This window comes from Mytilus californianus, unplaced genomic scaffold, assembly GCF_021869535.1.
Source record: "Mytilus californianus isolate M0D057914Y unplaced genomic scaffold, xbMytCali1.0.p SCAF_9, whole genome shotgun sequence".
Taxonomy (NCBI): domain Eukaryota; kingdom Metazoa; phylum Mollusca; class Bivalvia; order Mytilida; family Mytilidae; genus Mytilus; species Mytilus californianus.
The window spans coordinates 80,258,337-80,276,474 of NW_026262745.1; the positions used below are offsets into that span (position 1 = coordinate 80,258,337).

Genomic DNA, 18,138 nt, shown 5'->3' on the forward strand with positions numbered 1-18,138 from the left:
CAGTTGGGAACCTTAAATCAACAGCAACAGCTGCTTAAGGCTCAACAAATTGATAGCATCAAAAACAGATTTCCACAACCACAACAAACTATCCCTCAAGTAAGAATTTGACATCGATTTTAATTATTTCAGTCAGGTTTTTGTTGCATCCTTTTTTACAGAACTTTTATACACTTGGAAAACAAAAAAATACTATACATATTAGCTTCCCTGTCCAAATTTTCAAATGAAGCTGGATTCAAAGAACACATCATAGTTGATGAATATTTGTTCTTAGTACAGTTTGAACATACTGTAAACCAACTTATTTTTGTGGATACTTTGTTTTATTTTTAGCCCTTTCTGACTGATTTTGCGGAGATTTATTATCACGATTTTCTAAATTTCATGATGTATTTTTATAGGGAAAGGTCCAATTGATACATATTCGCTACACTATATATTCGTGTTATTTGTCTACTCGCGGAAGTCACGAAAATAAGTTGGTTTACAGTAAGTCATCATTTGATGTCTGTCTTCTTCCTTCCAAAAATTTTGATTATTTTCTCTTGGAACTTGTCAAATTTTGACTGAAGTTAAAACTTAAATCAACCTTTGGTTACTTACTTCTTAAACCATATCATTTGCTACCAAACTTGTCCATCATTTTATATGTACATTTTTCCTTTTAACTGATCATATAAGGGTAATTGCATGAATAGTTAATATGTTCCAGAGCAGATTTTATGTTGCATAAGTTTGTGAGTGCAATATATTCTACAAGAAATAATATTCACCAATATTCATGCAATAATTGTTTTTTTTGTATTGCAAAGCTTGAAAAACTGTTCAAAAACTTTATGCAAAGCCTCTGCATTTTATAAAAAGAGATAATTTGACAAAAAACTTTTAAAAAAGCAAGAATGTGTCAAGGGAGAGTATCTACATAAACAAATAAGAAAAATGTTGAATACAGTAATCTTTTGATTTAAGAATTGTTCTTTACCCAAGTGAGTGATATAGACTACTTTGGACCACTAGTTAATTTGCACTATACATTTGTATGTCTTAATCACACAGGCTCAAACATGCCCACACACCAATAATGGCACTTTACATGTATTTATATCTGTTGTTTTCAGCCACGACCACAACTTCCCCCATCTCCAGCATCAGTCAGCCAACTGACTCAGAGAAGTCCTGCTCCAGCATCCAGTATTCTGTCACAGTTCTCACCACAGCCCCTGTTGTCACAAAACCCTACATCAGTATCATCACAGTTGTCATCGTCTCAGGTAAGAGAACAATTTTCCTCTGTCCATACTTATTTTTATATGGCTGTAAGGGATGTATTATGATATACTGTTGTCAATATGTCGACACTTTGTACAATAACTCAAATTTCCTTTTAAACAAATCTCAGGGCTGTTCCATTAAAACATACATGGTACCCAGGGAAGGCACTTTAAAAATGGGGGTAACAACCTAAAGAGGCAAATTACAATTTCACTTGCATTTCCACTATGCAAAAACATAGATGACACCCACCCATAGTTGAGATTTGAAAGTGCCTTCCCTGGGTCCCATGTATGTTTTTATGGAACAGCCCTCATGAATTTTAACAACATTAGGATTGAAGAAAGCTCCCTTTCCATTTTGAAAATTTTTGGTCTCGCTCCAAAGTTATGGGACATAACTATCATATTAGGACAGTTTTTCACATATCTTTGCTATTTTTCAAGAGAAGAGTTATTAGAGTATGTCTGGTAGACTTGGTTATCATCATACATGTATTTGGCAGACAGTTGCATTAGTACACATCTCTGTTCCTTGTCAGTTGATTACCTTCTCATTGTCATGTTTGGATGAGGTTGAAAGGCTGCCCCTTCAGTTGTTATCAATTGGATATTTAAAATGGTAACAAGAACCATTAGTGAATGCCTAAAAAAGCCAACAGCAAATACACTTTGTTATGAACAAGATCAATTCACATTAATAGCTATTTCTAAATCATGCAAGTTAATGGCATGTCATTTTCAAGAAAGTGACATAAAACTACTCTACCTTATTTTTATGCCCCTGATGTAGCGGAGGGGACATTAAGTTTTACCCTTGTCCGTCTGTACGTACGTACATCCATACGTCCCAAAATTGGTTTCCGTTCTCTAACTAAAGTTTGCCTCAACCAAATGTTATGAAACATATACACAATGCTTATTACCACATAATACAGATCAAGTTTGAATTTTGGTAGCTTCACTCTAACCATTCTAGAGTTATGCCCCTTTATAAATGAAAAAATTACAAAATTTTTAGTTTCCGTTCTCTAACTTAAGTTTGCCTCTACCAAATGTTATGAAACTTTTACACAATGCTTATTATGACAAAACACAGATCAAGTTTGAATTTTGGTAGGGGTCACTTTAACCATTCTTGAGTTATGCCCCTTTATTAATGGACAAAAAAAATGCAAAATTTTTAGTTTCCGTTCTCTTAAGTTGCCTCACCCAAATATTATGAAACTTATACACAATGCTCATTACCACAAAACACAGACCAAGTTGAATTTTGGTGGGGTCACTTTAACCATTATTTTTAGAAAATGTTGCCAGCAAATCTTCATTTTGCTGATGCTAAATTTAATAGTATGCACAACCACCAAAATACCTTGGTTTATTTGTTGCAGTCATACAATGCTGCATAAGTGTTTTGTGATCAGGACTCTTTTGTTAAAAGATATTACAAAATTACTTTAATAGTAATTGACTATTTTTAATTATCTCTTTGCAGTCATAAAAAATATGCAAAAAGCTAACAAGCTGGTTATAACTTTAATATTTGACCATCTTTTATTATCTCTTTACAGTCATTAGAAAATTTACATAATGCATTACAAGCAGACAAGCTGATGTCAGCAGATATAAATACTAGTCTCAATCAAAATGGTGGTAGTCAGCCCCAAACATTAGTAGATGTACTGACAGCTCCATGTACAACAGGTTCTACACAGCCAACCAGTACTGCACCAGCTACATCTACAACAACAGTAACCACTAGTGCTAGTAACAGTCTCATTAACTCTACCCCAATTACTAATTCTATAGAGCTGGATGTTAAACCAGATATTAAACAAGAAGTCAAGATGGAAATTAAAACAGAGCAAGACATTAAACAAGAACCTGGAATTCATTGTGGAAAAGAGATTTCACAGGTATTTTTTTGATTTGTATAGGGTCAAATATTTGAACAACATAGGAGATGGTCATATAAAGATTAATTTGAGTTGAAGGATTGATGAAGTTTAGCACATCAACAATAACCAGGAATATCATGTTTTTTATCTCACCTGGCCCAAAGGGCCAAGTGAGCTTTTCTCATCACTTGGCGTCCGTCGTCCGCCGTCGTCATCCGTTAACTTTTACAAAAATCTTCTCCTCTGAAACTACTAGACCAAATTTAACCAAACTTGGCCACAATCATCATTAGGGTATCTAGTTTAAAAAATGTGTCCGATGATCCCGCCTGCCAACCAACATGGCCGACATGGCTTAAAATAGAACATAGGGGTAAAATGCAGTTTTTGGCTTGTATCTCTGAAACCAAAGCATTTAGAGCAAATCTGACATGGGGTAAAATTGTTTATCAGGTCAAGATCTATCTGCCCTGACATTTTCAGATGAATCGGACAACCCGTTCTTGGGTTGCTGCCCCTGAATTGGTAATTTTAAGGAAATTTTGCCGTTTTTGGCTATTATCTTGAATATTATTATAGATAGAGATAAACTGTAAACAGCAAAGTAAGATCTACAAATAAGTCAACCTGACCATAATGGTCAGTTGGCCCCTTAAGGAGTTATTGCCCTTTATAGTCAATTTTTATACGCCCGTTTACGGGACGTATTATGGTATACCTCTGTCCGTCTGTCCGTCCGTCGTCAACATGTTGGACATTAACTCAAAAATGCTTTAATGTATCTAGTTTAAAAAATGTGTCCGATGACCCCGCCCGCGAACCAAGATGGCCAACATTGCAAAAAAATAGTACATAGGGTAAAATGCAGTTTTTATACGACCACAAAAATTAAAAAATTTTTGGTTGTATATTGGTATGAAGTTGGCGTCGTTGTCATCGTCCGAAGACACATTGGTTTTCGCACTCTAACTTTAGTTTAGGTGAATGGATCTCCATGAAATTTTACCATAAGGTTCAATACCACAAAAGGAAGGTTGGGATTGATTTTGGGGGTTATGGTACCAACAGTTAAGGAATTAGGGGCCAAAAAGGGGCCAAAAATAAGCATTTTTGTAACTTCCATACATAACTTGTGTGTTAGTGTATGGATCTCTTTGACATTGTACCACAAGGTTCCATATCACAAAGGGAATGCTGGGATTGATTTTGGGGGTAATTGCCTCAAAATTTTAGGAATTAGGGGCCAATAAAGGGGCAAAAAACAGGCATTTTTCTAGTTTCATGATAATAACTTGTGTGTAAGTGTATGGATCTTTATGAAATTGTACTGCAAGGTTCCATATCACAAGAAGAAAGCTGGGTTTGAGTTTGGGGGTAATTGCCCTAAACGTTTAGGAATTTGGGGCCATTGTCGGACATTTACCCAAAAACGCTTTAATCAATATGCATGAAACTTTGGTGAATCATTTATATCTATTGACGTGAGCTCCCTTTCGTTTTTTATAAATTTCAAATTTACCGTTTCTGAGTTTTGGGGTATTATTCATTAAAAAAGGGGGGACTTTCCAGTTTTCCGACAATAACTCAAGAATGCTTTCACCAACTTGCAAGAAATTTTGGTGAATTGTTTATATCTATTGACATGAGCTCCCTTTCGATTTTTATGAATTTTAGATTTTACGTTTCCCAGTTACAGGGTTTTATTCATAAAAAAAGGGGTATTTTCCAGTTTTCTGACAATAACTAAAAAAGGCTTTCAGCAGTTCTCATGAAACTTTGGTGAATTGTTTATATCTGTTGATGTAAGCTCCCTTTAGAATTTTATAAATTTTAGATTTTACATTTCTGAGTTCTAGGGTTTTATTCATTAAAAAAGGGGGGATTTTCCAGTTTTTCGACAATAACTAAAAAATGCTTTCATCAGTTCTCATGAAACTTTGGTGAATTAATTATAGCTATTGATGTAATCTCCCTATTGATTTTCATAAATTTCAAATATGACATTGAGAAGAAATTGAACTTTATTTGTTTTTAGTCTGACAGTATTGCGCAACAGCACAGAGTATTGCATAACAGCAAGAAATCTTTAATTGAATATAAATTCAATTCATATAACCAATTTCAAGTTCTACATTTATTCAGAAACCTTTAATATGTCAAATATTTAATTACAATCCAAATTCAGACCTGTATCAAGCTTGAATATTGTGTCCATTTTTGCCCCAACTGTTCAGGGTTGGACCTCTTCGGGCGTATCCAGCTGCGCTAAGCGAAGCAGTTTATTCTAGTTTCCAGACAATAACTTGTGTTCAAGTGTATGGATCTCTCTGAAATTGTACTGCAAGGTACCATACCGCAAAGGGAAGGCTGGGATTGAGTTTGGGGGTGATGAATCATAAGGGGGTTCAAAAAATTTAGGGGAGGGATTTTTTTTTCTTTAAAATTTTCCATTTTATAAATGGGTTATTTCTGATTTATATATAAAAGCAAATAATAATGATATGGTTTGAATAGGTAAATTAAATTTTTTTAAGTTCTTAGACCACATTCATTCTGTGTCAGAAACCTATGCTGTGTCAAATATTTAATCACAATCCAAGTTCAGTGCTGTATCAAGCTTGAATGTTGTGTCCATACTTGCTCCAACTGTTCAGGGTTCGACTTCCGCGGTGGTATCAAGCTGCGCCCAGCGGAGCATTTTATTGCCTCATATCTCTGAAACCAATGCATTTAGAGCAAATCTGATGAGGATAAAATTGTTCATTAGGTCAAGATCTATCTGCCCTGAAATTTTCAGACCAATCAGGCTGCTCCTGAATTGGTAATTTTAAGGAAATTTTGCCGTTTTTATTGGTTATTATCTTGAATATTATTGTAGATAGAGATAAACTGTAAACAGCAATAATGTTCAGCAAAGTAAGATCTACAAATAAGTCAACTTGACCAAAATGGTCAGTTGACCCCTTAAGGAGTTATTGCCCTTTATAGTCAATTTTTTAAAATTTTCATAAATTTTGTAAATTTTTGTAAATTTTTACAAAATATTTTCCACTGTATCTACCGGGCCAAGTTCATTATAGATAGAGATAATAGTAAGGAGCAAGAATGTTCAGTAAAGTAAGATCTACAAACACATCGCCATCACCAAAACACAATTTTGTCATGAATCCATCTGTGTCCTTTGTTTAATATGCACATAGACCAAGGTGAGCGACACAGGCTCTTTAGAGCCTCTAGTTATTGATTGGTGAATTTAAAAAAAGGAATTATCAGAAACTACACATGCAGCAACATATGAAAAGTTCCCTTATCCTGCTTTAAAAGAAATTGTACCCCTGAAATAAAGATGTGAATAAACATAAAATGAGATGAACAGATATTTAAAAATATTCCTTAAATGATTTTGATTTTATAGCCCATACGGAAAGAACATATTAATGAAAAAGTCAGAAATCATTACTCCTTTAAAAAATAATGAGATCTGGTATGTTTGCAAATGAGACCGACTCATCTAAGACCATTTACACACTGATGTAAACAACAAACTAATAGAGGGAGCAGTTTTGATACACTGTTGGCATCACATAGATCAAGTTTTCAACACGGGACATTAAACAGGCATACATCCTAAGAAAACCAAAGTAGTGTCAGAATGAAAACGAAGAATATAACGAATATAAAAAAATTAAAAATATTTAATACTTTATATAATAATGGGCTGTCTCTCACACTTTACATAATCATAGTGTTGGGTATAGGCTGGAAAACTGTAATAGATTAATAAATTAGAATAATTGGACAGCATGCACTGATTTTATTTTTGATTAACTTGAGTTTTTAATTTATATGCTTACAATATTTATACATTTTTATACGACCGCAAAAAAAATTTGCGGTCGTATATTGGTATGACGTTGGGGGGGTGGGTTTTTTTTCCTTTTTTTTACTTAAAAATTTTCCATTTTAGATTGGTTATTTCTGATTTATATATAAAAGCAAATGATAATGATATGGTTTGAATAGGTGAATTAAATTTTTTTAAGTTCTTAGACCACATTCATTCTGTGTCAGAAACCTATGCTGTGTCAAATATTAAATTATAATCCAAATTCAGTGCTGTATCAAGCTTGAATGATGTGTCCATACTTGCCCCAACTGTTCAGGGTTCGACCTCTGCGGTCGTATCAAGCTGCGCCCAGCGGAGCATTTTATTCCTTATGTTATACTTGTGTATGTCATGAATAGTATAAAACTTAACCCATTTTTGGGTTCTCAATGCTCCACAACTTCCTACTTTATTTGGCCTTTTTTATACCCCTGCTTTAAAAAAGGGGGGGGGGGGGGGTTATACTGTTTTACCTCTGTCTGTCCTTCTGTCAGCCCGTCAGTCCATCCGTCCGTCCCATGAATATTTTTGTCGCATTTTTCTCAGGAACTACTTGTCAAGGATTTCTGAAATTTGGTTTCAGGGTTTATATAAGTAAGTTACACCGTGTGATGCATTTTCAGATTCATCACTCAACAACTTCCTGTTTACCGAACACTTGTATTATTTTACACATGATAGCCAAGTTGAAAATTTTCATCACATTTTTTTCAGGAACTACTTGACAAGGATTTCTGAAATTTGGTTTCAGGGTTTATATAAGTCAGCTATAACGTGTGATGCGTTTTCAGACTCATCACTCAACAACTTCCTGTTTACCGAAATATTTGGGCGGGAGTATCATTACTTGTTTTTTTATACAACCGCAAAAAAAATTTGCAGTCATATATTGGTATGACGTTGGCGTCGTCGTCCGAAGACACATTGGTTTTCGCACTCTAACTTAAGTTTAAGTGAATGGATCTCTATGAAATTTTACCATAAGGTTCATTTCCACAAAAGGAAGGTTGGGATTGATTTTGGGGGTTATGATACCAACAGTTAAGGAATTAGGGGCCAAAAATAAGCATTTTTGTAACTTCCAGACATAACTTGTGTGTAAGTGTATGGATCTCTCTGACATTGTACCACAAGGTTCCATATCACAAAGGGAATGCTGGGATTGATTTTGGGGGTAATTGCCTCAAAATTTTATGAATTAGGGGCAAAAAACAGCATTTTTCTAGTTTCATGATAATAACTTGTGTGTAAGTGTATGGATCTCTCTGAAATTGTACTGAAAGGTACCATACCACAAAGGGAAGGCTGAGATTGAGTTTGGGGGTAATTGCCCTAAACATTTAGGAATTTGGGGCCAAAAAGGAGCCAAAAAACAAGCATTTTTCTAGTTTCCAGACAATAACTTGTGTTCAAGTGTATGGATCTCTCTGAAATTGTACTGCAAGGTGCCATACCACAAAGGGAAGGCTGAGTTTGGGGGTGATGAATCATAAGGGGGTTCAAAAAATTTGGGGGAGGGATTTTTTTTTTTTTTAATTTTTATTTTAAATTGGTTATTTCCGATTTATATATAAAAGCAAATAATAATGATATGGTTTGAATAGGTAAATTAAAAAATTTTAAGTTCTTAGACCACATTCATTCTGTGTCAGAAACCTATGCTGTGTCAAATATTTAATTACAATCCAAATTCAGTGCTGTATCAAGCTTGAATGTTGTGTCCATACTTGCCCCAACTGTTGAGGGTTCGACCTCTGCGGTGGTATCAAGCTGCGCCCAGCGGAGCATTTTATTTAAATTGGATTCCAAATTCACTTATCAGTCTTGTATACGAAAAGGAGCGTCTGGCGTACAAAATGCTAAGCCTGGTATCTATGGTTAGTTAATTGTAGTAGAATGACCAAAATTACAGAGTCCTGAATACAATGGACATTTTATAGGTGTTAACATTAGAAATAGGTGTTAAAAGGTTTCCCGAAAAAATTTAACATTTTATAGAATTATTTTACTTATTCAGGCGCGTAGCTGCCTTTACGCAAAAAATCATTTGCTTGCACATTTTTTTCACAAAAAAAATATTCTGAAATTGAATTACGGATAGTCTTTAGTCGTGTCGGGCGGTGTTTAAAGCCAAAATCTCTAATGTTGCTCTAGCAGTGACTAATAAGGAACTACCATCAATATTCGCAATCTTCTCAATTCTAGTTACAATGCCAGTAACCACATCAACTACTGAACGGTCATTTAGTGCATTATGGCGACCGAAAATGTATCTCCGTTCAACCATGATACAGGACAGACTATCTTCGTTGGCGCTCATACATGTTCACAAAGAAATGGATATCAACACCGAGAGAGTTCTGCGATAATTTGCCTTGGCAAAAAAATAAATATATGGACTTTCGATATTAACTATACTTTTAAGTCTTACATTCAGTATTAACATTTAATGATACAGGCTCAATACAATCACCTTGAAAACATCTTAGATTTATATCCCTTACTTATAAGTCAAGACTTAAAAGTGGCCGTTAGATTTCGTATTCCCATTGTCCGTTCGTCCAAAAGACTATTAATTCACCTGGGGTATCTGTGTCCCAAATGACCTTCTACTGTTGTCGTAGAAACTTCTCCTTTGATTTGAGAATGACCTTCGTGAGAAACACTCCGGGTGTCTTGCAAGAAGCAGGAACTGCTTACCCTTCCGGAGCACCGGAGGTCGCCACATTTTTTTCTGGGTCCGTGTTTTTCATCTGTATTTAGTTTTCAATGTTGAATGCTTTTGTTTCTCCTTTTGTGTCTTATCTGTTCCCGGGTTTGTCAATTGTCCATTGGCTTTTAACGCTTCTGTTGTCTACTCTTCCTAATCATCCAGTTTTATAAAATTTATTTTATATTTGAAAATAACCATGTTAATAATATAAGCAGCAAATTACGGAACTCCCTGACTTTTACTATCGTTTCATGAAAATATGATATAGTAAGAAACAGATAGGGTATTTTTCATGTTCAATGCAGTCACTGTAATTACTCGTATGCCCGGAGCTTCATGGGGATTCGCTTCCCTGGACCACCGTCTACGATGCTACCCTGCATGGATCCCCGACTAGGGTGCTACCCTGGACCAGCTGGGGACTTTGAGCGGTCCATAGTCTCCTCCCTTGCAGAATCACTATAAAGTCCACAAGTATTCACAAAATAGGAGTTTGGGCGTGAAGGAATTTTATAAGCATGGCATATCTGGAAAATGCCTGAAAAAAGTTATCATTTTCTGCATAAAATGGTCCAAAAAAAATTTTCGCCTCGCTCCGCTGGCGATAGTTATGATTGCACTTCAAATTAAGTCCAGCTACGCCCCTGTTATTATTAATCCATAATCAGACCATCACTATCATTTACTCGTAATTTAAACAATTCAATCACCTATATATAGTTAACTAATAAAAAATGAGAAAAATCTTTAATTAAAGAGAAAACATTGATAGAAACATTATATACCCCTGGGAACTTCAGTTTAAGCTGAATATGATGTTATCCAAAAGTTGTAGGGAGAAAACACTGCTTTAACCTATTCACAAATAGCCGCCCAGACAGAAGTTACTCTTGAGACGATGGCTTCCCTGGCTATTGTGGCACAAGTAGGAGAGCTTCATATTAAATATAAAAAAAAACTTATCTGTAGTTATTTATGTCTTTATTTTATTCACTTACACCATGGACACTGTTTTGTTTATGTTTTAATAAATTTTTTGTCAGAAAAAAAACAAATCGGCTAATTTTCAGCATTGCAAAACATAAAATTCACTAAATCATCTTTTGGACCCAGAATTGTAAATGTTTAACCCAAAAGTTTGAAAATTTTCTACGAGGTTGTACAAATTCCTTACACTGAACAATGTCCACAAGTGTTTCTGTATATAAAACAGCATTTTATGTCAAATTAGTGAACTAGTCTGGCTTCAGTTCTTCCAAATTCTTCCCCATAAAATGTTCCCTTATTTCAAATTCCAGTAAAATCCTACATTTTCATACATTTTCAGTTGATTTTGACACGGTTTTCAACAAATGTTTACACTTTCATCTCGGCAACAGACAAAGAAAGATAACTTGTTTGCAATGTTTTTCAGCAGGAAATATAAAAAAGGTATGGAGATCCTGGTAAACTGGGTTCATCGTCTGCTATCTGAAGCGTGAATCCTGGTAAACCAGAAAACCGGGATTTGACGAAAAGGTTAAACAATATGGGGATTAAAATTTTGTATGTAGAAGTTACTTTGACAACATACATTTATGTCATATTAATGTCACATGTAAGGTACTTGAAAATATATAAACCATATTTCTTTTCATTTTTTCAGTCATCTCAAATAAAAACAGAAAATGATGGCTGCACAAGTGATATAAAACCTTTGATATCTCCGAAGACTGAGGTTACAACCAATGATACTGAAAATAGTGAAACCAAACCAAGTCCAATGGAAACAGCATCCATGTCACCAAGCATTCCTGTATCCACACCGTCATCAACTCCCAACAACACAGTTGCTGTATCATCCAAACCAAGATGCAAAAAAAGTAGGTAACTCCTCAATCCCCTTGAAAAATGGAAATTTGAATTAAAAATACAAATATCCCTCTCATCTTGCAACTTCTTGTTTATTGGCCATTGAGTTAATGGTTAAACTGCCAACATATTATATCATTTGAAGCAGTATATCGAGATATATATAAATTATCCTGAAAATACAGTATTTTGAGCAATGCGAAGCCATCAGAAAACTCAACCCTTAAAATTTTAAAATATTTCAGTAAATGTTTCCTAATGATTCAGGATGATGGAAAAATGAGTTCAGATTAGGAGTGAATGCTTTCCTCCAAAGTGCCCTTGAACTTTAATTTGAATTACAATCATCATAATATTATTGATTCCTATTTTTTCAGTATTTAAACCTGATGAATTAAGACAATCTTTGATGCCGGTGCTAGAGAAGTTATATAAGCAAGATCCAGAATCTATGCCATTCAGACAACCAGTTGACCCAGTCTTATTGGGAATACCAGTAAGTGTGCAGATAAGAAATTTTGAAATTGTAGCAATAATATAAAATGTTAGTTTGCATTATTTCCCTGGGTCAATTTTTTTTCCCCCACCTCTTTCGCCAAAAAATATATATTTGGCCACTTTCATTTATTTTCACCAACTTATATTTCGTTTTTGCAAACAATATAAATTTCAATTTTGGTCTCCTCATGATAATTAATCCCACTTCTCTGTTTCATAATCTACATTTTAATAAATGAACACTTTAAGTTTAATAAATTTTGTTTACATTTATAGATATTGTAAAATTACAATGCAAATGCAATAAACAATGAGTTAGTACCAAGTCCATTGTGGATTTTCAGAGTTCCACTAATTAAAATCAACAGGTCTGGATTCATCTTCAATAAATTTTATCGGATACTTCCCATCTAGTTCAAAAACTGAATAAAATTCTGTATTTTTCTTATTTTTGTAGGTATTTCTTCAAAAAACAGGTTTTTTTCCCGACCCACAGTTAAAAGTTAGTGAAAATGTAAAATAATTTTTAAAATAGGAGTGCTAAATAGTTCTGATTTCAAAACAATTTTTTTTTTATAAAAGTTGTAACAACAGCTTATTATACCCCACGCAACGAGTTGCGGAGGGTATAATGTTTTTGACCTGTTCGTCCGTCAGTCCTATTTCTTGTCATTGCAACTCCTCTCAAACCACACAACAGAATTTCATGAAACCTTTTTATACGCCCGTTTACGGGACGTATTATGGTATACCGTTGTCCGTCTGTCCGTCCGTCCGTCCGTCTGTCCGTCCGTCTGTCCGTCGTCAACATGTCGGACATTAACTCAAAAATGCTTTAACCAATTTGCATAAAACTTTGGTGAATTGCTTATATATATTGACGTGAGCTCCCTTTCGTTTTTTATAAAATTTAAATTTTACGTTTCCGAGTTATGGGGTCTTATTCATTAAAAAAAGGGGGATTTTCCAGTTTTCTGACAATAAGTCAGGAATGCTTTCACCATTCACCAACTTGCAAGAAATTGTGGTGAATTGTTTATATCTATCGACATGAGCTCCCTTTTGATTTTTATAAATTTGAGATTTTACGTTTCTAAGTTACAGGGTTTTATTCATAAAAAAAGGGGGGATTTTCCAGTTTTCGGACAAAAAATCAAAAATACTTTCAGCAATTCTTATGAAACTTTGGTGAATTGTTTGTATGTATTGATGTAAGCTCCCCTTAGAATTTTATAAATTTTACACTTTACATTTCTGAGTTATGGGGTTTTATTCATTAAAAAAAGGGGTGATTTTCCAGTTTTTGGACTCAAAAATGCTGTAACCAATTCTCATGAAACTTTGGTGAATTGTTTATATCTATTGATGTAAGCTCCCTTTTTATTTTCATAAATTTCTAATATGACATTGAGAATTAATTGAACTTTATTTGTTCATAGTCTGACAACAGATTTACTAAGTATTGCATAACAGCAAGAAATCTTTAATTGAATATAAATTCAATTCATATAACCAATTTCAAGTTCTTTGACTACATTTATTCAGAAACCTATAATATGTCAAATATTTAATTACAATCCAAATTCAGACCTGAATCAAGCTTGAATATTGTGTCCATTTTTGCCCCAACTGTTCAGGGTTGGACCTCTGCGGGCGTATCTAGCTGCGCTCAGCGAAGCAGTTTATTAGATAATAAGGACATACTATGTAGTTGTGCATATCGACAGGAAATTACGATTCAATTTTTATACGACCGCAAAAATTAAAAATTTTTTGGTCGTATATTGGTATGACGTTGGCGGCGTCGTCGTCTGGCGTCGTCCGGCGTCGTCCGAAGACACATTGGTTTTCGCACTCTAACTTTAGTTTAAGTGAATGGATCTCCATGAAATTTTACCATAAGGTTCAATACCACGAAAGGAAGGTTGGGATCGATTTTGGGGGTTATGGTACCAACAGTTAAGGAATTAGGGGCCAAAAATAAGCATTTTTGTAACTTCCAGACAATAACTTGTGTGTAAGTGTATGGATCTCTCTGACATTGTACCACAAGGTTCCATATCACAAAGGGAATGCTGTAATTGATTTTGGGGGTAATTGCCTCAAAATTTTATGAATTAGGGGCCAAAAAAGGGGCAAAAAACAAGCATTTTTCTAGTTTCATGACAATAACTTGTGTGTAAGTGTTTGGATATTTCTGAAATAGTACTACAAGGTTCCATATCACAAAAAGACAGCTGGAATTGAGTTTGGGGGTAATTGCCCGAAACGTTTAGGAATTGGGGGCGAAAAAGGGGCCAAAAATAAGCATTTTTCTAGTTTCCAGACAATAACTTGTGTTCAAGTGTATGGATCTCTCTGAAATTGTACTGCAAGGTACCATACCACAAAGGGAAGGCTGGGATTGAGTTTGGGGGTGATGAATCATAAGGGGGTTCAAAAAATTTGGGGGGGGGGATTTTTTTTTTTTCTTTTTTTTTCTTTTTTTCCTTTTTTTTTTCTTTTAAAATTTTCCATTTTAAGTTGGTTATTTCTGATTAATATTTAAAAGCAAATAATAATGATATGGTAGGAGATGCACACCAAACAGGATTTGTAAATTATTATATAATAAGTATTGTGCAATAGCAAGAAATTTTCAATTGCACAGTATTGCACAATAGCAAGAAATCTTCAATTGCACAGTATTGCGCAATAGCAAGAAATCTTCAATTGCACAGTATTGCGCAATAGCAAGAAATATCCAAAAGCACAATATTGCGCAATAGCAAGAAATTGTCAATTGTACAGTATTGCACAATAGCAAGAAATATTCAATTGCACAGTATTGTGCAAAAGAAGATACTTCGTATAAATTGCTTATTTCTTGATCAATTTCAATGGGGTTTTATTCTTGAATTCTTGGGGTTCTTTAATATGCTGAATCTAACCGTGTATTAAGTTTTTGGATTTTGGACCCCGTTTTTAAATTGGTCCACATTGAGGTCAAAAGGGTCCAAAATTTAACTTTGTTTGATTTCATCAAAAATTGAATTATTGGGGTTCTTTGATATGCCGAATCTAACCGTGTATTTAGATTCTTAATTTTTGGTTCCGTTTTCAAATTGGTCTACATTAAGGTCCAAAGGGTCCAAAATTAAACTTAGTTTGATTTTAACAAAAATTGAATTCTTAGGGTTCTTTGATATGCTGAATCTAAACATGTATTTAGATTTTTGATTATGGGCCCAGTTTTTAAGTTGGTCCAAATCGGGGTCCAAAATTAAACTTTGTTTGATTTCAACAAAAATTGACTATATGGGGTTCTTTGATATGCTGAATCTAACCATGTATTTAGATTTTTGATGTTTGGGCCACGTTATCAACTTTGTCCACATTGAGGTCAAAAGGGTCCAAAATTAAACTTTGTTTGATTTCATCAAAAATTGAATTCTTGGGGTTCTTTGATATGCTGAATCTAACCATGTATTTAGATTTTGGATATTGGACCATAATAGGTGAATGTCCAATTTAACATTTTTAAGTTCTTAGACCACATTCATTCTGTGTCAGAAACCTATGCTGTGTCAAATATTTAATCACAACCCAAATTCAGAGCTGTATCAAGCTTGAATGTTGTGTCCATACTTGCCCCAACTGTTCAGGGTTCGACCTCTGCGGTCGTATCAAGCTGCGCCCTGCGGAGCATTTTATTTTTCTAGGAGTTACGCCCCTTTGAACTTATTTACTTTAATGTACTACTTCAACCTTTTGTCATCGCAACTCCTCTCAAACCACACAACAGAATTTCATGAAACCTTTTCAGATAATAAGGACATACAACGTAGATGTGCATATCGACAGGAAATTACGATTCAATTTTTTTTCCAGGAGTTACGCCCCTTTGAACTTATTTGCCAAATATACTTCTGCAACTTTTTGTCATCGCAACTCCTCTCAAACCACACAACAGAATTTCATGAAACCTTTTCAGATAATAAGGACATACTACGAAGATGTGCATATCGACAGGAAATTACGATTCAATTTTTTTTCCAGGAGTTTTTACGCCCTTTTGAACTTATTTGCCCAATATACTACTGCAACCTTTTGTCATCCCAACTCCTCTCAAACCACACAACAGAATTTCATGAAACCTTTTCAGATAATAAGGACATACTACGTAGATGTGCATATCGACAGGAAATTACGATTCAATTTTTTTTCCAGGAGTTACGCCCCTTTGAACTTATTTGCCCAATATACTACTGCAACCTTTTGTCATCGCAACTCCTCTCAAACCACACAACAGAATTTCATGAAACTGTGTAGATAATAAGGACGTACTATGTAGATGTGCATATTGACAGGAAATTATGATTCAATTTTTTTTCTGATACAATTTTTTTTTCTTGCACTTATTTTATTTCTCCAATGACAATGTGGGGACGTGGGGTATGTGAGCGCGCTCACTAAGGTTCTTTAATTTTAAAAGTGACATGTGAAACCATTCGACCACTTGAATTTTGATAAACCATACAATTAACACCTTTTATTGATTAGTTAATTGCTGATAGTTATCAAATGCTTTTAGCTGATTATTGATTTCTATCAAAATCATAATGTGTAAGGAGTTAAATGTTTACTGATTAGGGGAAAAGTTAAGAAACCTGATAAAAAATAAACAAGATGGACGATGTCGAAACGTTATAATTTTTTCACCAAAGTTTTTCACAAATGATGATTATTTTTTGCAACAGTTTTATTTTTTATGCCCCCACCGTAGCTGAGGGGGCATTAAGTTTTAACCCTGTCCGTCTGTACGTCCATACATCCCAAAATTGGTTTCTGTTCTCTAACTTAAGTTTGCCTCAACCAAATGTTATGAAACTTATACACAATGCTTATTACCACAAAACTGAGATCAAGTACAAATTTTGGTAATGTCATTTTTACCGTTCTTGAGTTATGTCCCTCTATAACGTCATCTATGTCCCATGGACACATTCCCCATTTATTTACCAAATGTGAAAATGGTGACTAAGGGAAACCCCAAGTTAGTATACCCAGGTGATTTGTGTCGGGCCATATATTGAATTTTGATGGAAGTTGTGATTGCCCTCTTTCTTCTTGACAGAGACATGAGATCTGTGAAGTGTTCAATCTCTGATGTTAACTGGTTAATAAGTGTCATCACACACTTTCTTAAAAGATATTGTCCTAAATGCCTTAAAAGTGTTAAATTCTAACATGGGTGCAGTTTACCCTGGAATTGAAAGATACTTTACATATTTCCTATTTGCAAACTCATAATAAAGAGAGACCTTTTTATACGCCCGTTTACGGTACGTATTATGGTATACTGTTGTCCATCTGTCGGTCCGTCTGTCCGTCCGTCGTCATGTCGGACAGTAACTCAAAAACGCTTTAAAATATTTGCATGAAACTTTGGTGAATTGTATGTATCTATTGACGTGAGCTCCCTTTTGATTTTTATAAATTTTAGATTTGACGTTTCCGAGTTATGGGGTTTTATTCATTAAAAAAGGAGGGATTTTCCAGTTTTCCGACAATAACTCAAAAACACTTTCACCAATTTGCCAGAAACTTTGGTGAATTGTTTATATCTATTGATGTGAGCTCCCTTTCAATTTTTATGAATTTTAGATTTTATGTTTCCAAGTTATGAGGTTTTATTCATTACAAAAAGGGGGATTTTCCAGTTTTCTGACAATTACTCAAAAATGCTTTGAGCAGTTTTCATGAAACTTTGGTGAATTGTTTATATCTATTAATGTAAGCTCCCTTTCGATTTTTTATAAATTTTAGATGTTACGCTTCTGAGTTATGAGGGGGCATTTAGTGTTACCCTTGTCCGTATGTACATCCCAAAAAAGTTTGCCTCGTGAAACTTATACACAGTCCTTATTACCACAAAACACAGATTAAGTTTGAATTTGGGTGGCGTCTTTTTTACCGTTCTAGTGTTATGCCCCTTTACAAATGGAGAAATTGCTGCATTTTTCGTTTCCGTTCTTT

General features: G+C 34.5%; 1 protein-coding gene and 1 long non-coding RNA gene across 8 annotated transcripts in view; one reads left to right on the forward strand and one right to left on the reverse strand.

The window, feature by feature from the left end:
- LOC127716522 (uncharacterized) overlaps positions 1–18,138 on the reverse strand; it is a 153,963-nt gene that overhangs the window by 94,709 nt on the left and 41,116 nt on the right. The window lies entirely within an intron of this gene.
- LOC127716466 (histone lysine acetyltransferase CREBBP-like) overlaps positions 1–18,138 on the forward strand; it is a 92,399-nt gene that overhangs the window by 20,819 nt on the left and 53,442 nt on the right. For 6 of the 7 annotated variants that reach the window (XM_052222680.1, XM_052222684.1, XM_052222682.1 and 3 more), the window contains exons 11-15: positions 1–99; positions 1,122–1,274; positions 2,846–3,190; positions 11,417–11,633; positions 12,000–12,118. In XM_052222680.1, the coding sequence (XP_052078640.1) occupies positions 1–99; positions 1,122–1,274; positions 2,846–3,190; positions 11,417–11,633; positions 12,000–12,118 (933 nt within the window). The remainder of the gene's footprint in view (positions 100–1,121; positions 1,275–2,845; positions 3,191–11,416; positions 11,634–11,999; positions 12,119–18,138) is intronic. The other variant, XM_052222683.1, reaches the window with a different exon arrangement.